Source organism: Hemiscyllium ocellatum, chromosome 3, assembly GCF_020745735.1.
Source record: "Hemiscyllium ocellatum isolate sHemOce1 chromosome 3, sHemOce1.pat.X.cur, whole genome shotgun sequence".
Classification (NCBI taxonomy): domain Eukaryota; kingdom Metazoa; phylum Chordata; class Chondrichthyes; order Orectolobiformes; family Hemiscylliidae; genus Hemiscyllium; species Hemiscyllium ocellatum.
The window spans coordinates 5576466-5599609 of record NC_083403.1 but is presented as its reverse complement, the minus strand read 5'-3'; the positions used below and the strand labels follow the sequence as shown (position 1 = coordinate 5599609).

Sequence of the window (23144 nt, the reverse complement as noted above, 5' to 3'; positions counted from 1 at the left end):
AGTAGTTTTTCACGTCTGAAGCCCAACCATCTTTAGTGACATCAATGACCTTCCCTCCATCATAAGGTGAAAACTGAGGATATTTAGTTTGAGCAGTATGACCTGGCAAACATTAAGGTTTGGAACAATAGTGGAAGCAACATTTGCACCAAGTAATTGCAAGGCAATGACCGTCTGCAACAAGAGAATCTAAACATCTCTTCCTGACATTTAATGGCATTACCATTGCTGAATCCCCACTATTAATACCCTGAAAGTTATCATGGGCCAAAAACTGAACAGGACTTGCCAAATCAATACCGTAGCCAAAAGAGGTCAGAGGCTAGGAACGTTGTCGGGATTGACTCACCTTCAGACTCCCCAAAGCCTAACCAACACATACAAGGCACAAGTTAGGAGTTTGAGGGAATACTCCCAATTTGCCATGATGAGTGCCACTCCAACAACACTCAAGAAGCTTAACACCATCCAGAACAAAACAACCCGCTTGACTGACAACCACAAACATCCACTCCTTCCATCACAACACACTGTAGCAGCAGCGTGTACCATCTACAAAATGTACTGCAGAAATTTACCAAGTTCCTTAGACAGAACTTTCTAAACCAATGACTGTTATCATCTCAAAGGACAAGGGTAGCAGATACACAAGAACACCACCACCTGCAAGTCCCCCATCAAGTCACAACATAGACTTAGAAATTTGTCACTGTGTATTCAATGTTGTTGAGTCAAATCCCACGTACAGCAGTGAGAATTTATTTACACCATTTTTTGTTTCATTACCATTCACAGAATGTGGAGCAGCATTTATTGTCCCCCCTCTAATTGCTCCTTGATCGGAATAGCTTGCTGGGGCCATTTCAGAGCCTGTTTAAGAATGAATCAGATTGCATCGGTCTGGAATCACATGATAACCTGACCACGTAAGGATTTCTTTCCATAAAGGACATTACTGAACAAAATGGGTTTCTTCAACAATGGTTACTTGGTTACCATCAGCTTTTCAATTACAGATTTTTATTCAAATCAAATTTTATCACCTGTATTGGTGGGATTCGAACCCACATCCTCAGAACATTAGTCTGCATCAGCTCACCATCATGTTCTCAAAGGCACCTAGGAAGGTTGTTGTGAAACTTGAAAAGGTGCAGAAAAGATTACATGGATGTTGCCAGAGTTGTGGGGTTTGATCTACAGGAAGAGGCTAAATAGATTGAGACTATTTTCCCTGGAGCATCGGAGGGGTGACCTTATAGAGGTTTATAAAATCATGAGGGGCATGGATAGGGTAAATAGACAAAGTCTTTTCCCTGGGGTGGGGGAGTCCAAAACTAGCGGGCATAGGGTTAAGGTGAGAGGGGAAAGGTTTTAAAAGAATCAAAGGGGCAAGTTTTTCATACAGAGGGTGTTTCGTGGATGGAATGAGCTGCCAGAGGTGGTTGCGGAAGCAGCTACAATTACTGCATTTAAAAGGCATCTGGATGGGTATACAAATAGGAAGGTTTAGAGGGTTATGGGCCAAATGCTTGTAAATGGGACTAGATTAATTCAGGATATCTGGTTGTCATAGACGAGTTGGACCGAAGGGTCTGTTTTTGTGTTGTATATCTCTATGACACTATAATTAGGGATGAGCAATAAATGAAAGCCACAATGAAATCTACATCCCAGGAATGCTTTTTTAAAAGTACCCAATTCAATCTCTCTTCTGGTCCTATGTCCCATCTCGAAAACGCGCTCGCTCACCCCATCGCGTTTCCCTCACCTTGAAGTAGTCTCCGAAAGACCAGTTGCCTAACATCTCGAAGAAGGTGTGGTGATAGAGATCTCGGCCTACATCCTCCAGGTCGTTGTGTTTGCCACCAGCACGCACACACTTCTGGCTATTAACGACACGCTGGTACTGAGCCATGGGAGATCGAGGATCCACTGTGCCCAGGAGGATGGGCTTAAACTACGGAGAGAGAGAGTGAGAGAGAGTGAGAGAGAGAGTGAGAGAGAGAGTGAGAGAGAGAGTGAGAGAGAGAGTGAGAGAGAGAGTGAGAGAGAGAGTGAGAGAGAGAGTGAGAGAGAGAGTGAGAGAGAGAGTGAGAGAGGGAGTGTGAGAGGGAGTGTGAGAGGGAGTGTGAGAGGGAGTGTGAGAGGGAGTGTGAGAGGGAGTGTGAGAGGGAGTGTGAGAGGGAGTGTGAGAGGGAGTGTGAGAGGGAGTGTGAGAGGGAGTGTGAGAGGGAGTGTGAGAGGGAGTGTGAGAGGGAGTGTGAGAGGGAGTGTGAGAGGGAGTGTGAGAGGGAGTGTGAGAGGGAGTGTGAGAGGGAGTGTGAGAGGGAGTGTGAGAGGGAGTGTGAGAGGGAGTGTGAGAGGGAGTGTGAGAGGGAGTGTGAGAGGGAGTGTGAGAGGGAGTGTGAGAGGGAGTGTGAGAGGGAGTGTGAGAGGGAGTGTGAGAGGGAGTGTGAGAGGGAGTGTGAGAGGGAGTGTGAGAGGGAGTGTGAGAGGGAGTGTGAGAGGGAGTGTGAGAGGGAGTGTGAGAGGGAGTGTGAGAGGGAGTGTGAGAGGGAGTGTGAGAGGGAGTGTGAGAGGGAGTGTGAGAGGGAGTGTGAGAGGGAGTGTGAGAGGGAGTGTGAGAGGGAGTGTGAGAGGGAGTGTGAGAGGGAGTGTGAGAGGGAGTGTGAGAGGGAGTGTGAGAGGGAGTGTGAGAGGGAGTGTGAGAGGGAGTGTGAGAGGGAGTGTGAGAGGGAGTGTGAGAGGGAGTGTGAGAGGGAGTGTGAGAGGGAGTGTGAGAGGGAGTGTGAGAGGGAGTGTGAGAGGGAGTGTGAGAGGGAGTGTGAGAGGGAGTGTGAGAGGGAGTGTGAGAGGGAGTGTGAGAGAGAGTGTGAGAGAGAGTGTGAGAGAGAGTGTGAGAGAGAGTGTGAGAGAGAGTGTGAGAGAGAGTGTGAGAGAGAGTGTGAGAGAGAGTGTGAGAGAGAGTGTGAGAGAGAGTGTGAGAGAGAGTGTGAGAGAGAGTGTGTGAGAGAGTGTGTGAGAGAGTGTGTGAGAGAGTGTGTGAGAGAGTGTGAGAGAGAGTGTGAGAGAGAGTGTGAGAGAGAGTGTGAGAGAGAGTGTGAGAGAGAGTGTGAGAGAGAGTGTGAGAGAGAGTGTGAGAGAGAGTGTGAGAGAGAGTGTGAGAGAGAGTGTGAGAGAGTGTGAGAGAGAGTGTGAGAGAGAGTGTGAGAGAGAGTGTGAGAGAGAGTGTGAGAGAGAGTGAGAGAGAGAGTGAGAGAGAGAGTGAGAGAGAGTGTGAGAGAGAGTGTGAGAGAGAGAGTGAGAGAGAGAGTGAGTGAGAGAGAGAGTGAGAGAGAGAGTGAGAGAGAGAGAGTGAGAGAGAGAGAGTGAGAGAGAGAGATAGAGATAACCATCAAAACATTTAGAATAGTGGGAATAGAGGTTCAGGCAGTTGAGTGTTCCTCCTGCAGAATGTGAGGGGTAAGCCTCACCATTAGTGTCCCTGCTGACTGCATGTGCAGTAAGCGCACCCGACTCCAACTTGAAAACCGTGCTAGGGAACTGGAGCTGGAGCTAGATGAACTTAGGATCATTTGGAAGGTGAAGGGGCTTATTGAGAGTTACAGGGAGGTAGTCACACGTCAGGTACAAGAAGAACGTAGATGGGTTAGAAAGGGAACCAGGAGACAGTGCAGGGATCCCCTGTGGCTATTTCCCTCAATAACAAGTATAATGTTTTTTTTGGATACTGTTGAGGGGGAAAACAACTTACCAGGAGTAAGCAAGGGGCACAGGTCTCTGGCACAAGGGAAGGGGGAAGAGGAGCAGAGCATTAGTCATGGGGGATTCCATATTTAGGGATACAGATAGGAGGTTCTGTGGGAACAACAGAGACTCACGGTTGGTATGTTGCCTCTAGGTGCCAGGGTTCATATGTCTCTGATCATATTTTCAGGATCCTTGATGGGGATGGGGAGCAGCCCCAAGTCATGGTCCACATAGGCACCAATGACATAGGTCAATAGAAAGATGGGGATTTAAGGGAGAAATTTAAGGAGCTAGGGTGGAAGCTTAGAGCTAAAACAAACATTCATCATCTCTGGTTTGTTGCCCATGCCACGTGATAGCGAGGCAAGGAAGAGAGAGACAGAGAGGAGCTGAACATGTGGCTACAGGGATGATGAGTTTTAGATAATTGGGGCTCTTTCTATGATGGGTGGGACCTCTACAAACAGGATAGTCTTCACCTGAATCAGAGGGGTTGCAGCATCCTGGAGGGGGGAAATTTGCGAATGCTCTTTGGGAGAGTTTAAACTAATTCAGCAAGGGGATGAGAATCTAAATTGTAGTTCCAGTATACAGGAGGTTGAGAACAGTGAGGTCAGAAATAAGGTTTCAAGGTCGCAAGAGGGCACAGTCAAGCAAGAAGTTAGTCTGCAGTGTGCCTACTTCAACACCAGGAGCATCTGGAATAAGGTAGGTGAACCTGCAGCATGGGTCGGTACCTGGGATTTCAATGCTGTGGCCATTTCGGAGATAATGATAGAGCAGGGACAGGAATGGTTGTTGCAGGTTCCGGGATTTAGATGTTTAAGAAAGAGATAAGATGGTAAAAAGAGGGGGAAGGAGGGTGGCGTTGTTAATCAAGGACAGTATTACAGATGCAGAAAGGACATTTGAGGACTCGTCTACTGAGGTAATATGGGCTGTTAGAAACAGGAAAGGAAAGGTACCCCTGTTGGGAGTTTTCTGTAGGCCTCCAAATAGTTCCAGAGATGTAGAGGATAGGATAGCAAAGATGATTCTCAATGGGAGCAAGAGTGACAAGGTAGTTATGGAGGACTTCAACTTTCCAAATATTGACTAGGAATACTATAGTTCAAGTACTTTAGATGGGTCAGTTTTTGTCCAATGTGTGCAGACGGTTTCCTGACACATCATGTAGACAGGCCAACAAGGGGCGAGGCCACACTGGATTTGGTCCTGGGTAATGAACCTGGCCAGGTGTTAGATTTGGAGGTAGGTGACCACTTTGGAGATAGTGACCATAATTTGGTTATGTTTACTTTAGTGATGGAAAGGGATAGGTATATACCGCAGGGAAAGAGTTAAAGCTGAGGGAAAAGCAATTATGATGCGATTAGGCAAGATTTAGGATGTACAGGAAGGACACTGCAGGGAATGGACACAATTGAAATGTGGAACTTATTCAAGGAGCAGCTACAGTGTGTCTCTGCTAAGTCAGGCAGGAAGTTGTTGACCAAGGGAGCCATGGTTTACTAAAGAAGTTAAAGCTCTTGTCAAGAGGAAGGAGGCGGGTTATGTTAGGATGAGATATGAAGACTCAGTTTGGACACTTGAGAGTTAGAGGTTAGCCTGAAAGACGTAAAAGGGAGCTAAGAGCCTGGAGGACACATGAGAAATCATTCGCGGATAGGATCAAGGAAAACCCCAAGACTTTCTATAGGTATATCAGGAGTAAAAAGAATGACTAGAATAAGATTAGGGCCAATGAAGGATAGTAATGGGAAGTTGTGCGTGGAGTCAAAGAAGATAGGGGAAACGCTAAATGAATTTTTTTTTCAGTATTCACACTGGAAAAAGACAATGTTGGCGAGGAGGATACCGAGATACAGGCTACAAGACTAAATGGGATTGAGGTTCACAAGGAGGAGGTGTTAGCAATTCTGGAAAGTGTGAAAATAGATCAGTCCCCTGAGCCAGATGGGATTTATTGTAGGATTCTCTGGGAAGCCAGGGAGAAGACTGCAGAGCCTTTGCCTTTGATCTTTATGTCATTATTGTCTACAGGAATAGTGCCAAAGACGGGAGGATAGCAAAAGTTGTACTCTTGCTCAAGAAGGGAAGTAGACACAACCTTGGTAATTATAGACCAGCTAGCCTTATTCAGTCATGGGTGAAGTGTTAGAAAAGGTTGTAAGAGATAGGATTTATAATCATCTAGCAAGGAATAAGTTGATTAGGGATAGTCAACATCGTTTTAGGAAGGGTAGGTTGTGCCTCACAAACCTTATTGAGTTCTTTGAGAAGGGGGAAGCGCTAAATCAATTTTTTTAATACCAGTATTCACACTGGAAAAAGACAATGTTGTCGAGGAGGATACTGAGATATAGGCCATCAAACAGTTGGAGGAGGGTAAAGCAGTTAGTGTGCTGCATATGAATTGCAGTAAAGTGTTTGATAAGGTTCCCCACAGTAAGCACAATATATGGAGGAATGGGATTGAGGGTGATTTAGCAGTTTGAATAAGAAATTTGCTTTCTAAAAGACGACAGAGGATGGTGATTGATGGGAAATGTTTATCCTGGAGTTCAGTTTCAAGTAGTGTCCTGCAAAGATCGGTTTTGGGGCCACTGCTATTTGTCATTTTTATATATGTCAATGATGATGGCATAAAAAGATAGGTTAGCATATTTTCAGATAACATGAATGCCATTGGAGTTGTGGATAGTGCTGAAGGATGTTGTAGGTCACAGAAGGACATAGATAAGCTGCAGAGCTGAGTGGCGGCAAGTGGAGATTAATGCAGAAAAGTGTGAGATGACTCACTTTAGGAGGAGTAATAGGAATGCAGAGTAAGATTAGTGGTAAGTGGTAAGATTCTTGGTAATGTTGATGAACAGAGAGATCTCGGTGTCCAGGTACATAGATCCCTGAAAGTTGCCACCCAGTTTGGCAGGATTATTAAGAAGGCATACAGTGCATTTGCTTTTATTAGTAGAGGGATTGAGTTTCAGAGCCATGAAGTTATGCTGCAGCTCTACAAAACTCTGGTGTTGCCGCACTTGGAGAATTATGTACAGTTCTGGTCACCGCATTATAGGAAGGATGTGAAAGTTTTGGAAAGGGTTCAGAGGAGATTTACTAGAATGTTGCCTGGTATGGAGGAAAGGTCTTAAGAGGAAAGGCTGAGGGACTTCAGGCTGTGTCCATTAGAGAGAAGGTTGAGAGGTGACTTGAGACATGAGATAATCAGAGGGTTAGATAGGGTGGACAGTGAGCGCTTTTTCCTCCGATGGTGATGGCTAGCACATGGGGACATAGCTTTAAAGTGAAGTGACAGATGTCAGAGGTAGTTTCTTTCCTCAGAGTAGTAGGGGCGTGGAATAGCCTGCCTGGAACAGTAGTAAACTTGCCAACTTTAAGGGCATCTCCAGGACACCCGCACCAATCAGCCCCACCACCCCGGGGCTAAACATTTCAACTCCCCCTCCCACTCTGCCAAGGACATGCAGGTCCTAGGTCTCCTCCACCGCCGCTCCCTCACCACCCAAAGCCTGGAGGAAGAACGCCTCATCTTCCGTCTCAGAATACTTCAACCCCAGGGCATCAATGTGGACTTCACCAGTTTCCTCATTTCCCCTCTCCTCCACCCCAGTTCCAATTTGCCAGCTTAACACTGTCCTCATGACCTGTCCTACCTGCCAATCTTCCTTCCTATCTATCTGCTCCACCCTCCTCTCCGACCTATCACCTTCATTCACCTACTGTACTCTTAGCTACCTTCTCTCCCAGCCCCACCCCTCTCCCATTTATCTCTCCACCCCGGACGCTCCCTGCCTCATTCCTGATGAAGGGATTTTGCCGGAAATGTCGATTTTCCTGCACCTCAGGTGCTGCCTGATCTGCTGTGCTTTTCCAGCAACACTCTAATCTAGACTATTATCAGGTCAGCCTTGATCTCATTGAATAGCGGAAGACTAGATGGGCTGAATGGCCTACTTCTGCTTCTATGTCCTGTTAACAAACAGAATAAATAAAGGGGAAGCAGAGGATGTAACATATTTGGACTTTCAGAAGGTGTTTGACAAGGTATCATACATTAGGCTTCTCAAAAGATAACAGACCAATGTGTTGGTGAGATATTACCATGGATCGATGATTAGCTAACTAGGACACACGGAGTTAGGAAGGGAGCTAGGAGGCATTTTCAAGGTAGCAACCTGTAACTAGTGGGGCCATAATTATTGACAATATAAATTAATAACTCTTATGAGGGAAGTAAATGTACTTTGGCCAAATTTGCAGTTAATACAAAAATAGGTAGGAGGCAAATGGTGAGTCACGGGTTTATAGCACAGAAAACAGCCCTTCAGTCCATCTATTCTACACCAGTCAAAAATTACCACCTAACTATTCTAATCCCACTTTCCAGAACTTGGCTCACAAACTTGTAGATCTATGTATTGCAAGTGAAGAGTCTGCAGAAGGATACAGACTGGTTAAGGGAAAGGGCAAAAATTTTCCAGATGAAATAGAGCCTGGGAGATGTGAGGTTACACACTGACAGGAAGAATAATGCAGCTGAATATTATTTAAATGGAGAAAGATTGCAGACAGCTACAGAACAGACAAATTTGGGACTTCTCATCCATGAATGACAAAAAGCTAGCATCCAAGTTCAGCAGATAATATGGAAGGTAAATGGAATGTTGGCGCTTGTTTCAAAGGGAATGAAATATAAAAGTAGGAACTTTTCATAAAACTAAACAAGCTCCAAGGCACTAATCAGAACATGGTTGGATTACTGTGAAGAGTCTTGGGCCCATTATCTAAGCAAAGACTTATCAGCATTGGGGACAGTCCAGAGAAGGTTCACAAGACTGAGTTCATGTATGGAGGGACTGTCTTACATGGAGGGACAAGTGGTTACATGGGTCAGGCCTGTACTCATTGGAATTTAGAAAAATGAAAGGTGTTATCAAAATATGCAAGATTCATGCAAAACATGGGCGTATAATAAAATAAAGATTTGGATGTCTGAAACATACAAAAACAGAAACTGCTGGAGAAATTCAGCTGGTCTGGCAGCATCTATGGAGAGAAGAGTTAATATTTTGACATGTTAGCTCACTACTGGATTTGGGTGCTGCTGATTGAGCCAGCATTTTATTGTCGAGAGTGTGGTGCTGGAAAAGCACAGCAGGTCAGGCAGCATCCGAGGAGCAGGAGAATCAACATTTCAAGCGTAAGCCTTTCATCAGGAATGAGGCTTATGGGTTGGGGGTGGGGTGGGGCGGGGGGGGGGGGGGGGGGGGGGGGGGGGGGGGGAGAAGGTAGCTGAGAATGCAATAGGTAGATGAAGGTTAGGGAAGAAAGCGATAGGTTGGAGAGGAGGACGAAATGGATAGATGGGAAAGGTGATGGACAGGTCAGGAGTGGGGGTGCTGAGTTAGCGACTTGGGACTGGGATAATGTGGGGGGAGGAGAAGTGAGGAAACTGTTGAAATCTACATTGATCCAATGTGGTTGCGGGTCCCAAGGCGAAATATGAGGCATTCTTCCTCCAGGTGTCAGATGGCAAAGGTTTGGCGATGGAGGAAGCCCAGGACCTGCATGGGCTTGACAGAGTGGGAGGGGGAGTTGAAGTCTTCAGCCACGGGGCAGTGGGGTTGGTTGGCGCAGGTATCCTAGAGATAGTTCTCGGAAACGATCTGCAAGTTGGCATCCTGCCTCCCCGATGTAGAGGAGACCACATCGGCTGCAACGGATACAGTAGATGACATTGATGGGGGTACGGGTACATTTCTGTCAGACGTGGAAGGTTACTTTGGGGCCTTGGACGCAGGTGAGGGATGGGGTATGGGCTGGTGGGAGGCGTGGTCCTGACAAGGGAGTAGAAGAGGGAATGGTCCCTCCAGAACGCTGATAGGGGTAGGGAAATATCTCTCTGGTGGTGTTGTCTGTTTGCAGGTGGCAGAGGATGATGCGATGGAAGGTGAGGACTGGGGGGGGGGTCCGTCCTTGTTGTGTTGGGAGGGGTGGAATTCAAAGGCAGTGGTGCGGGAAGTGGAGGAGATGCGCTGTGGGGCATCGACTTACCAGGGATAAGTAATGGGGTTCAGGCCTCTGGCACGGAGCCTATCCCCGTTGCTCAGAAGGGAAGGGTGGAGAAGAGCAGAGCAGTAGTTATTGGAGACTCGATAGTTTGGGGCACAGATAGGCGGTTTTGTGGGGCGAGAGAGACTCACGTTTGGTATGTTGCCTCCCAGGTGCAAGGGTACGTGACGTCTCTGATCGTGTTTTCCAGGTCCTGAACGGGGAGGGGGAGCAGCCCGAAGTCGTGGTCCACATTGGCACCAACGACATAGGTAGGAAGAGGGATGAGGATGTTAGGCAGGCTTTCAGGGAGCTAGGTTGGAAGCTCAGAGTTAGAACGAACAGAGTTGTTGTCTCTGGTTTGTTACCCGTGCCACGTGATAGAGAGTCGAGGAATAGGGAGAGAGAGCAGTTAAATGCGTGGCTACAGGGATGGTGCAGGAGGGAGGGATTGCAGTTTCTGGATAACTGGGGTTCTTTCTGGGGAAGGTGGGACCTGTATAAACAGGATGGTCTACACCTGAACCTGAGGGGCACCTTGGGGGGGAGGTTTACTACTGCTCTTTCGGGACGTTTAAACTAACTCTGCAGGGACATGGGAACCTAGACTGTAGCTTTAGGGCGCAGGACCTGGAGCGTAGGGAGGTTAGGAACATGGCACCAATCTCGAAGGAGGGTGCCTGTCAACAGGAAGGTGGCTTGAAGTGTGTATACTTCAATGCGAGAAGTATACGAAATAAGGTAGGTGAACTTGCAGCGTGGGTTAGTACCTGGGAGTTCGATGTTATGGCTATTACGGAGACATGGATAGAACAGGGACAGGATTGGCTGTTGCAGGTTCCAGTAGGGTCAGAGATGGGGGTAAAAGAAGGGGAGGTGTGGCATTGCTTGTCAAAGATAGTATTATAACGGTGGAAAGGACGATGGATGAAGACTCGCCATCTGAGGTAGTTTGGGCTGAGCTTAGAAATGGGAAAGGTGAGGTCACCCTGTTAGGAGTTTTCTACAGGCCTCCTAATAGTCCTAGAGACGTAGAAGAAAGGATTGCGAGGATGATTCAGGAGAAGAGTGAAAGTAATAGGGTGGTTGTTATGGGGGACTTTAACTTTCCAGATATTGACTGGGAAAGCTGTAGCTCGAGTACGTTACATGGGTCGGTGTTTGTCCAATGTGTGCAGGAGGGTTTCCTGACACAATATGTAGACAGGCCAACAAGAGGTGAGGCCATACTGGATTTGGTTCTGGGTAACAAACCAGGCCAGGTGTTAGAATTGGAGGTAGGTGAGCACTTTGGGGACAGTGACCACAATTCGGTGACTTTTACTCTATTAATGGAGAGGGATAAGTATGCACTGCAGGGCAAGAGTTATAGCTGGGGGCAGGGAAATTATGATGCGGTGAGGCATGACTTAGGATGCGTGGCTTGGAAAAGTAGGCTTCAAGGGAAGGGTGCAATCAATATGTGGAGCTTGTTTAAGGAGCAACTACTGAGTGTCCTTGATAAGTATGTACCTGTCAGGCAGGGAGGAAAGGATCGTGTGAGGGAACCTTTAATAAGGAATTGGAATCCCTCGTTAAAGGGAAGAGGGCGGCCTATGTAAAGATGAGGCGTGAAGGTTCAATTGGGGCGATTGAGAGTTATAAGGTAGCCAGGAAGGATCTAAAGAGAGAGCTAAGAGCAGCAAGTCCTTGGTTGGTAGGATTAGGGAAAACCCAAAGGCTTTCTATAGGTATGTCAGGAATGAAAGAATGACTAGGGTAGGAGAATAGGTCCAGTCAAGGACAGTAGTGGGAAGTTGCGTGTGGAGGCTGAAGAAATTGGGGAGACACTGAATGAATACTTTTCGTCAGTATTCACTCAGGAACAGGACATTGTTGCCGATGTGAATATTGAGTCACAATTAATTAGAATGGATGGCTTTGAGGTATGTAGGGAAGAGGTGTTGGAAATTCTGGAAAGGGTAAAAATAGATAAGTCCCCTGGGCCTGATGGCATTTATCCTAGGATTCTCTGGGAAGCAAGGGAGGTGATTGCAGAGCCTTTGGCCTTGATTTTTATGTCCTCATTGTCTACAGGAATAGTGCCAGAAGACTGGAGGATAGCAAATGTGGTTCCCTTGTTCAAGAAGGGGAGTAGGGATAACCCTAGTAACTATAGGCCAGTAAGTCTTTCCTCTGTTGTGGGCAAAGTCTTAGAGAGAATTGTAAAGGATAGCATTTATGAACATCTGGTTAGGAATAATGTGATCAAGGATAGTCAGCATGGTTTTGTGAAGGGCAGGTCGTGCCTCACAAACCTTATTGAATTCTTTGAGAAGGTGACTAAGGAGGTAGACGAGGGTAAAGCGGTAGATGTGGTGTATATGGATTTTAGTAAGGCGTTTGATAAGGTTCCCCATGGTAGGCTACTGCAAAAAATACAGAGGTATGGCATTGAGGGTGAGTTGGAGGCTTGGATTAGGAATTGGCTGGCTGGAAGAAGACAGAGGGTAGTAGTTGATGGTAAAGGTTCATCTTGGAGTGCAGTTACCAGCGGTGTTCTGCAAGGATCTGTTTTGGGACCATTGCTGTTTGTCATTTTTATAAATGACCTGGAGGAGGGGCTAGAAGGTTGGGTGAGCAAGTTTGCGGATGATACGAAAGTCGGTGGAGTTGTTGACAGTGAGGAAGGATGTGGCAGGTTACAGCGGGATATAGATAAGTTGTAGAGCTGGGCAGAAAGGTGGCAAATGGAGTTCAATGCAGCTAAGTGTGAAGTGATTCACTTTGGTAAGAGTAACAAGAAGATGGAGTACTGAGCTAATGGTCGGATACTTGGGAGTGTAGATGAGCAGAGGGATCTTGGTGTCCATGTACACAGATCTCTGAAAGTTGCCACCCAGGTAAATAGTGCTGTGAAGAAGGCACATGGTGTACTGGGCTTTATTGGTAGAGGAATTGTGTTCCGGAGTCCTGAGGTCATGTTGCAGTTGTATAAGACTCTGGTGCGGCCGCATCTGGAGTATTGTGTGCAGTTTTGGTCGCCATACTATAGGAAGGATGTGGAGGCACAAGAACGAGTGCAGAGGAGGTTTACCAGGATGTTGCCTGGCATGGCAGGAAGATCGTATGAGGAAAGGCTGAGGCACTTGGGGCTATTTTCATTGGAGAAAAGAAGGTTTAGGGGTGACTTGATAGAGGTGTACAAGATGATTAGGGGTTTAGATAGGACCTTTTTCCACGTATGGAGTCAGATATTACGAGGGGGCATAGCTTTAAATTAAGGGGTGGTAGGTATAGGACTGATGTTAGGGGTAGATTCTTTACTCAGCAAGTCGTGAGTTCATGGAATGCCCTGCCAGTAACAGTAGTGGACTCTCCCTCTTTATGGGCATTTAAATGGGCATTGGATAGGCATATGGAGCATAGTGGGCTAGTGTAGGTTAGGTGGGCTTGGATCGGCGCAATATTGAGGGCCAAAGGGCCTGTACTGTGCTATATTTTTCTATGTTCTATGTTCTATCGTCAATCATGTGGGAAGGGAAATTGCGATTTCCCTACTTGCAGATCATTTCAGAGAACATCTCTGGGACACCTGCACCAACTAACACCACCGCCCCGTTGCTGAACACTTCAACTCCCTCTCGCACTCAGTCAAGGACATGCAGGTCCCGGACCTCCTCTATCATCAAACCCTTACCGACCGACGCCTGGAGGAAGAACGCCTCAAATTCTGCCTTGGGACTTTGCAACCACATGGGATCAATATACATTTCAACAGTTTCCTCATTTCCCCTCCCCTCCCATTAATCTCTCAGCTCCCCCCCACAAGCTTCATTCCTGATGAAGGGCTTATGCCCGACACACTACACGAGTAGTGCCTCCCACCCTTCCACCTCCTCTAACCTAATAATAAGACCAATTGTGACTAGCGGGTAAGTGCTGCATTTTCCTTGTTTGTTTCTTTAGATTTAGTTGGTTTTTGTTGTTTTTTTTAAGGAAAGCTTACTTTTAGAGGGATGGCAGTGCAGAGAGGGCAATGTTCCTCTTGCAACATGTATGAGGTGAGGGAAGCCATTAGCGTCCCTGCTGAGTACACTTGCAAGAAGTGCACCCATCTCCAGCTCCTCCAAACCCGTGTTAGGGAACTGGAGCTGGAGTTGGATGAACTGCGGATCATTCGGGAGGCAGAGGAGGTCATAGATCGGAGCTTTAGGCAAGTAGTTACTCCGAAAGTTCAAGATAGATGGGTGACAGTGAGGGGGAGTGGGAGGAGGAAGCCAGTGCAGGGACCCCCTGCGGTCATTCCCCTCAAGAACAAGTATACCGTTTTGGATACTTGTGGGGGGGATGACTTACCAGGGGCAAGCAACGAGGTTCAGGCCTCTGGCACGGAGCCTGGCCCCGTTGCTCAGAAGGGTAGGGTGGAGAAAGGTAGAGCAATTGTTCTTGGGGACTCGATAGTGAGGGGTACAGACAGACGGTTTTGTGGGGGCGACAGGGACTCACGATTGGTATGTTGCCTCCCAGGTGCAAGGGTATGTGATGTCGCTGATCGTGTTTTCCGGGTCCTTAAGGGGGAGGGGGAGCAGCCCCAGATCGTGGTCCACGTTGGCACCAACGATATAGGTAGGAAGAGGGGTGAGGATGTCAGGCAGGCTTTCAGGGAGCTAGGTTGCAAGCTCAGAGTTAGAACAAACAGAGTTGTAGTCTCTGGTTTGTTACCCGTGCCACGTGATAGAGAGTCGAGGAATAGGGAGAGAGAGCAGTTAAATGCGTGGCTACAGGGATGGTGCAGGAGGGAGGGATTCCGGTTTCTGGACAACTGGGGTCCTTTCTGGGGAAGGTGGGACCTCTATAAAAAGGATGGGCTACACCTGAACCTGAGGGGCACCAGTATCCTTGGGGGGAGGTTTGCTAGTGCTCTTTGGGAGGGTTTAAACTAACTCCGCGGGGGCATGGGAACCAGGACTGTAGCTTTAGGGTACAGGACCTTGAGTGTAGGGAGGTTAGGAATAATGCAGCGATCTTAAGGAGGGTGCCTGTAACCAGAAAGGTGGATTGAAGTGTGTATACTTCAATGCCAGAAGTATAAGGAATAAGGTAGGTGAACTTGCAGCGTGGGTTGGTACCTGGGACTTCGATGTTGTGGCCATTACAGAGACGTGGGTAGAACAGGGACAAGAATGGCTGTTGCACGTTCCAGGGTTCAAATGTTTTAGTAGGATCAGACATGGGGGTAAAAAAGGGGGAGGCGTGGCATTACTTGTCAAAGACAGTATCACAGCAGTGGAATGGACGATGGAAGAGGACTTGCCATCTGAGGTAGTTTGGGCTGAGGTTAGAAATAGGAAAGGTGAGGTCACCCTGTTAGGTGTTTTCTACAGGCCTCCTAATAGTCCTAGAGAAGTAGAGGATAATATTGCGAGGATGATTCAGGAAAAGAGTGAAGGTAGCAGGGTGGTTGTTATGGGGGACTTTAACTTCCCAGATATTGACTGGGAGAGCTATAGCTCGAGTTCGTTAGATGGGTCGGTGTTTGTACAATGTGTGCAGGAGGGTTTCCTGACACAATATGTCGACAGGCCAACAAGAGGGGAGGCTATATTGGATTTGGTTCTAGGTAATGAACCAGGCCAGGTGTTAGACTTGGAGGTAGGTGAGCACTTCGGGGACAGTGACCACAACTCGGTGACTTTTACTTTAGTGATGGAGAGGGATAATCGTGCGCCACAGGGCAAGAGCTATAGCTGGGGGCAGGGAAATTATGATGCAGTGAGGCATGACTTGGGATGTGTGGATTGGAAAAACAGGCTTCAAGAGAAGAACACTAATGAGATGTGGGGATTGTTCAAGGAGCAGCTACTGCGTGTCCTCAATAGGTATGTACCAGTCAGGCATGGTGTAAAGGGCCTTGTGAGGCAGCCGTGGTTTAGTAAGGAATTGGAGTCCCTTGTGAAAGGGAAGAAGGCGGCATATGTAAAGATGAGGCGTGAAGGTTCAGTTGGGGCGATTGAGAGTTATAAGGTAGCCAGGAAGGAGCTAAAGAGGGAGCTAAGAGAAGCGAGAAGGGGACATGAAAAGTCTTTAGCTGGTAGGATTAGGGAAAACCCAAAGGCTTTCTATAAGTATGTCAAGAATAAAAGGATGACTAGGGTAGGTATCGGTCCAGTCAAGGATAGTAGTGGGAAGTTGTGTGTGGAGGCGGAGGAGATTGGAGAGACATTAAATCAGTACTTTTCATCAGTATTCACTCAGGAACAGGACACTGTTGCTGATGTGAATATGGAATCACAAATAATTAGAATGGATGCCCTGGAAATATGCAGGGAAGAGGTTTTGGGAATATTGGAAAGGATGAATATAGATAAGTCTCCTGGGCCTGATGGCATTTACCCCAGGATCCTATGGGAAGCTAGGGAGGAGATAGCAGAGCCATTGGCCTGGATTTTTATGTCGTCATTGTCAACGGGAATAGTACCAGAGGACTGGAGGATAGCGAATGTGGTCCCATTGTTCAAGAAAGGGAGTAGGGATAGCCCTAGTAACTATAGGCCAGTGAGTCTGACTTCAGTGGTGGGCAAAGTCTTAGAGAGAATGGTAAGGGATAAGATTTATGAACATCTGGGTAGGAATAACGTGATCAGGGATAGCCAGCATGGTTTTGTGAAGGGCAGGTCGTGCCTCACAAACCTTATTGAGTTCTTTGAGAAGGTGAGTAAGGAGGTCGACGAGGGTAAAGCAGTAGATGTTGTGTATATGGATTTTAGTAAGGCGTTCGATAAGGTTCCCCATGGTAGGCTAATGCTAAAACTTCGGAGGTATGGCATTGAGGATACATTAGAGGTTTGGATTAGGAATTGGCTGGCTGGAAGGAGACAGAGGGTAGTAGTTGATGGATTATGTTCATCTTGGAGCGCAGTTACTAGCGGTGTACCACAAGGATCTGTTTTGGGACCATTGCTTTTTGTTATCTTTATAAATGATCTAGAGGAAGGACTTGAAAGCTGGGTAAGCAAGTTTGCGGATGACACAAAAGTCGGTGGAGTTGTGGATAGTGAGGAAGGAAGTGGTAGGTTACAGCGGGATATAGATAAGTTGCAGAGCTGGGCGGAAATGTGGCAAATGGAATTCAATGTAGCTAAGTGCGAAGTCGTTCACTTTGGTAGGAATAACAAGATGATGGATTACTGGGCTAATGGTAGGCTACTTGGTAGTGTGGATGAGCAGAGGGATCTTGGTGTCTATGTACACAGATCTCTGAAAGTTGCCACCCAGGTAAATAGTGCTGTGAGGAAGGCATATGGTATACTGGGCTTTATTGGCAGAGGAATTGAGTTCCGGAGTCCTGAGGTCATGTTGCAGTTGTATAAGACTCTGGTGAGGCCTCATCTGGAGTATTGTCTGGAGTATTGTGTGCAGTTTTGGTCGCCATACTATAGGAAGGATGTGGAAGCTTTAGAACGAGTGCAGAGGAGGTTTACCAGGATGTTGCCTGGAATGGTAGGAAAATCTTATGAGGAAAGGCTGAGGCACTTGGGGCTGTTCTCATTGGAGAAGAGAAGGTTTAGGGGAGATCTGATAGAAGTGTATAAGATGATTAGGGGTTTAGATAGGGTAGATACTAAGAACCTTTTACCGCTAATGGAGTCAGGTGTTACTAGGGGACATAGCTTTAAATTAAGGGGTGGTAGGTATAGGACAGATGTTAGGGGTAGATTCTTCACACAGCGGGTTGTGAGTTCATGGAATGCCCTGCCCGTATCAGTGGTGAACTCTCCTTCTTTATGGTCATTTAAGCGGGCATTGGATAGGCATTTGGAAGTTATTGGGCTAGTATAGGTTAGGTAGGATTCGGTCGGCGCAACATCGAGGGCCGAAGGGCCTGTACTGCGCTGTATCCTTCTATGTTCTATGTCAATTTTCCTGATCCTCAGATGCTGCCTGGCTGCTGTGCTTTTCCAGCACCACACACTCAATTCTGAGCTCCAGTCTCTGCAGTCCTCATTTTCTCCGAGTATTTTATTGTCCATCCCTAGTTGCCCCTGGGAAGGTGGTGGTGAGCTACCTTCTTTAACCGCTACAGTCCAGGTGCGGTAGGTAGACCCACAATGCCACCAGAGAGAGGGATCCAGGATATTGACACAGTAACACTGAAGGAACAGTAATATTTCCAAATCAGGATGGTGAGTGGCTTGGAGAGGAACTTGCAGGTTATGATGTCCCCATGTATCTGCTGCCCTTTTTCCTTCTACACAGGGTTGATATGGAGAGATTGTTTTCCCTTGTGGGAGAGTCTGCAGCCAGACTCCCTAATCTCCAAACAAAGGATCACTTATTAAGAGATGGAATTAGGTTGAGGAGTTTCTTCTCTCATTGAAGTGAATCTGTGAAATTCTTTACGGCAGAGGGCTTTCAAGGCTGGGTCATTGGGTATATGGAGGCTGAGATAGATCTCCTTCTACCTCTACAACCCCCATGTTGCTCCCACGTTTGCTCTCCCCCACCCCAGCCACTGATTCTCACTTTCACCCTGCTCCTATCTCTCCTTCTTGCAAATGTGCAGAGGGGTGGCGTTGCATTGTTAGTAAATGCAATTAAACCGACAGCAGGAAGTGACATAGGGTGGGAGGCACAGAATCTGTACAGGCAGAGCTGAGGAACTGCACAGGTAAACTGACCCCCTATTGGGAGTTACATACAAGTCACCAAGTAGTAGTCAAGATGTGGTGCAGAAAATAAAACACAAGATAGAAAAGGCATGTAAGAAAATCACCAATAAATAATCATGGGGAACTGTAATATGCAGGTGGATTGGGAAAACCAGCTTGTTAGTGGTTTCCATGAAAAAGTATTTGTGGAATGTCCATGAGATGGTTTTATTTTGGAGCAGCCAGTCAGCCCAATAAGGAGCAGGCAATTATGAGCTTTAATGATGTGTAAGACAGACTTAATTAGGGAGCTTAAGGTGAAGGAACTCCGACAGGGCAGTGACTATAATATGATAGAATTCACCCTGCAGTTTGAGGAGGAAGCTGGAATCAGTTGAAACGGTCTTATAGTTGAGTAACCGTAAAGGCAATGACATGAGGGAGGAGCTGACCAGAGTTGATTGGAAGGGGAGCCGAGCACAGAAGACAGCGGAGCAGTAATGGCAGCAGTTTCTGGGGATGATTTGGGAGGGACAACAGAAATTCATTCCAAAGAAAAAGAAACATATAATGGGAGGGCATGGCACCATGGCTGACGAGAGAAGTCAGGGATAGCATTAAATCAATAAATAAAGAATACAGTGCGGTGAAGAGTAGAGGGTAGTCAGTGGATTGGGAAGCTTTTAAAGACTAGCACAGGACAACTGAGAAAGCAATATGATGGGAGAAGATGAAATATGAGGGTAAGTAAGCTAGTAATGTGGAAGATGATTGCAAGGGTTTTTTTAAAGATATGTAAAAGTTGAGAGAGAAGCAAGAGTGGGCATTGGACTGTGGAAAATGAGGCTGGAGGATAGAAACAGCAAACAAACGGCGGAGGAACTGAACCAAGAGAGTGAGTGAGTGAATGCGAGCGAGAGAGAGAGCCTGCAGAGTTACTGCCTTTGCTGTTTTGAATTCATGTATCGCTGGACATCGGAGTGTGTCTGGGAAAATTAACAAGCAGTGAATTTCACAACTAATCTTGGAGGAACCTGTTTGGGCGAAGTTCACAACACAGAATCAGATAAGTTAATCGTTGTTTTAAGTGTGTCCAATAGAAAGGCTGCAGTAGTGAGTAGAGTAGGTTCTTTCTTGATTATATGTTTTTGGAGATATGTCTCTTGATTAAACTTAAAATATAAATCATAACTATTAATTTAACCTGGGGCAGTGTTTGTAGAGGAATAAGACGGTGTTATTTTCTGGGTCTGTAGGTTGTGAAGGAGCAAAAATGGCCTTCAGTACAGTGATATGTACTTCATGTCAGATGTGGGAGTTTAAAGAGAGTTTAAGGGTTACTGCGGATTATACCTGCCATAAATGCTGTTGGATGCAAATCTTATCAGATCGAGTGGATCGGTTGAAAAGATAGTTAGAAGTGATGAGGAATTTGCAACAGCAACAGTGTGAGATGGATGGCAGTTATAGGAAGGGGGAGGGAAAGTCTCAGATACAGTCACATAGATGGGTTAACTCCAGGAAAGGTGAGAGAGGTAGGCACCTAGGGCAGGAATCTTTTGTGGATATACCCATTTCAAACAGATATGCTGTTTTGGAAATGTGGGGGTGATGGATTCTCAGGAGAACGTAACATGAACAGCCAGGTTTCTGGTATTGAGACTGGCTCTAATGCAATGAGGGATATGTCAGCTTCTAAGAGATCAATTGTAGTTAGGGGATTCTCTAGTCTGAGGTACAGACAGATGTTTCTGTGGCCAGCAGCAAAAAAAGCAGAATGGTGTGTTGCTTCCCTGGTGCCAGGATCGAGGATGTCTCAGAGAGGGTGCAGAATGTTCTCACTGGGGAGAGGGGCCAGGAGGAGGTCATTGTCCACATTGGAACCAACGATATAGGAAGGGAAAAGGTTGAGATTCTGAAGGGAGATTACAGAGAATTAGGCAGAAATTTAAAAAAGGACGTCCTCAAGGATAGTAATATCTGGATTACTCCCAGTGCTACGAGATAGTGAGGGCAGGAATAGAAGGTTACAGCAGATGAATGCATGGCTGAGGAGCTGGTTGTATGGAGAAGGATTCACATTTTTGGATCATTGGAATCTCTTCTGGGAGAGAAGTGACCTGTACAAGAAGGACGGATTGCACCCAAATTGGAAGGGAACTAATATACTGGCAGGGAAATTTGCTAGAACTGCTTGTGAGGATTTACACTTGTAAAGTTGGGGGGGGACCCAGGGAGATAGTGAGGAAAGAGATCAATCTGAGACCGGTACAGTTGAGAACAGAAGTGAGTCAACCTGTCAGGGCAGGCAGGGATAAGATAGGATAAATAAATTAAACTGTATTTATTTCAATGCAAGGGGCCTAACAGGAAAGGCAGATGAACTCAGGGCATGGTTAAGAACATTGGACTGGGATATCATAGCAATTACAGAAACATGGCTCAGGGATGGGCAGGACTGGCAGCTTAATGTTCCAGGATACAAATGTTACAGAAGGACAGAAAAGGGGGCAAGAGGGGAGGGGGAGTGACATTTTTGATAAGGGATAGCATTACACCTGTGCTGAGGGAGGATATTCCCGGATATACGTGCAGGGAAGTTATTTGGATGGAGCTGAGAAATAAGAAAGGGATGATCACCTTATTGGGATTGTATTATAGACACCCCCCCCCCCAATAGTCAGAGGTAAATTGAGAAACAAACTTGTAAGGAGATCTCAGCTATCTGTAAGAATAATAGGGTGGTTATTGTAGGGGATTTTAACTTTCCAAACATCGACTGGGACTGCCATAGTGTTAAAGGTTTAGATGGAGAGGAATTTAAGTGTGTACAAGACAATTTTCTGATTCAGTATGTGGATGTACCTACTAGAGAAGATGTAAAACTTGACCTACTCTTGGGAAATAAGGCAGGGCAGGTGACTGAGGTGTCAGTGGGGGAGCACTTTGGGGCAAGCGACCATAATTCTATTTGTTTTAAAATAGTGACGGAAAAGGATAGACCAGATCTAAAAGTTGAAGTTCTAAGTTGGAGAAAGGCCAATTTTGATGGTAAGGGGCAAGAACTTTCGAAAGCTGAGTGGAGGCAGATGTTCGCAGGTAAAGGGACGGCTGGAAAATGGGATGCCTTCAGAAATGAGATAACAAGAATCCAGAGAAAGTATGTTCCTGTCAGGGTGAAAGGAAAGGCTGGTAGGTATAGGGAATGCTGGATGACTAAAGAAATTGAGGGTTTGGTTAAAAAAAAGGAAGCATATGTCAGGTATAGACAGGGTAGATCGAGTGAATCCTTAGAAGAGTATAAAGAAAGTAGGAGTATACTTAAGAGGGAAATCAGGAGGGCAAAAAGGGGGCACAATAGCTTTGGCAAATAGAATTAAAGAGTATCCAAAGGGTTTTTACAAATATATTAAGGACAAAAGGGTAACTGGGGAGAGAATAGGGCTCCTCAAAGATCAGCAAGGCAGCCTTTGTGTGGAGCCAGAGAAAATGGGGGAGAAACTAAATGAGTATTTTGCATCAATATTTACTGTGGAAAAGAATTTTGAAGATATAGACTGTCGGGAAATAGATGGTGACATCTTGCAAAACACCCAGATTACAGAGGAGGAAGAGCTGGATGTCTTGAAATGGGTAAAGGTGAATAAATCCCCAAAACCTGATCAGGTGTACCCTAGAACTCTTGGAAACTGGGCCTCTTGCTGAGATATTTGTATCTTTAATAGTCACAGGTGAGGTGCCGGAAGACTGGAGGTTGGCAAACATGATGCCACTGTTTAAGGAGGTCGGTAAGGACAAGCCAGGGAACTATAGACCGGTGAGCCTGACCTCGGTGGTGGGCAAGATGTTGGAGGGAATCCTGAGGGACAGGATGTACATGTATTTGGAAAGACAAGGACTGATTAAGGATTGTCAACATGGCTTTGTGCATGGAAATCATGTCTCACAAACTTGATTGAGTTTTTTGAAGAAGTAACAAAGAGAATTGATATGGGCAGAGCAGAAGATGTGATCTACATGGACTTCAGTAAGGCATTCGACAAGGTTCCCCATGGGAGACTGAGAAGCAAGGTTAGATCTCATGGAATACAGGGAGAACTAGCCATTTGGATACAGAACTGGCTCAAAGGTAGAAGACAGAGGGTGGTGGTGGAGGGTTGGTTTTCAGATTGGAGGCCTGTGACCAGTGGAATGCCACAAGGATCGGTGCTGGGTCCACTATTTTTCATCATTTATGTAAATAATTTGGATGCGAGAATAAGAGGTACAGTAAGTAAGTTTGCAGATGAGACCAAAATTGGAGGTGTAGTAGACAGCAAAGAGGGTTATCTCAGATTACAACAGGATCTTGATCAGATGGGCCAATGGGCTGAGAAGTGGCAGATGGAGTTTAATTCAGATAAATGCGAGGGCTGCATTTTGGGAAAGCAAATCTTAGCAGGACTTATACACTTAATGGTAAGGTCCTAGGAAGTGTTGCTGAAAAAAAAGAAACCTTGGAGTGCAGGTTCATAGCTCCCTGAAAGTGGAGTCACAGATAGATAGGATAGTGAAGAGGGCTTTAGTTTGCTTCCCTTTATTGGTCAGAGTATTGAGTACAGGAGTTGGGAGGTCATGTTGCAGCCGTACAGGACATTGGTTGGGCCACTGTTGAAATTCTTTGAAGACGTGACAAGTAGTTAGACCAGGGAA

General features: G+C 46.3%; 1 protein-coding gene across 3 annotated transcripts in view; it reads right to left on the bottom strand.

The window, feature by feature from the left end:
* The window catches only part of aars2 (alanyl-tRNA synthetase 2, mitochondrial (putative)), a 130578-nt gene that overhangs the window by 103845 nt on the left and 3589 nt on the right, over positions 1-23144 (bottom strand). For all 3 annotated transcript variants that reach the window (XM_060847947.1, XM_060847939.1, XM_060847955.1), the window contains exon 2: positions 1769-1957. In XM_060847947.1, coding sequence (XP_060703930.1) covers positions 1769-1957 — 189 coding nt within the window. The remainder of the gene's footprint in view (positions 1-1768; positions 1958-23144) is intronic.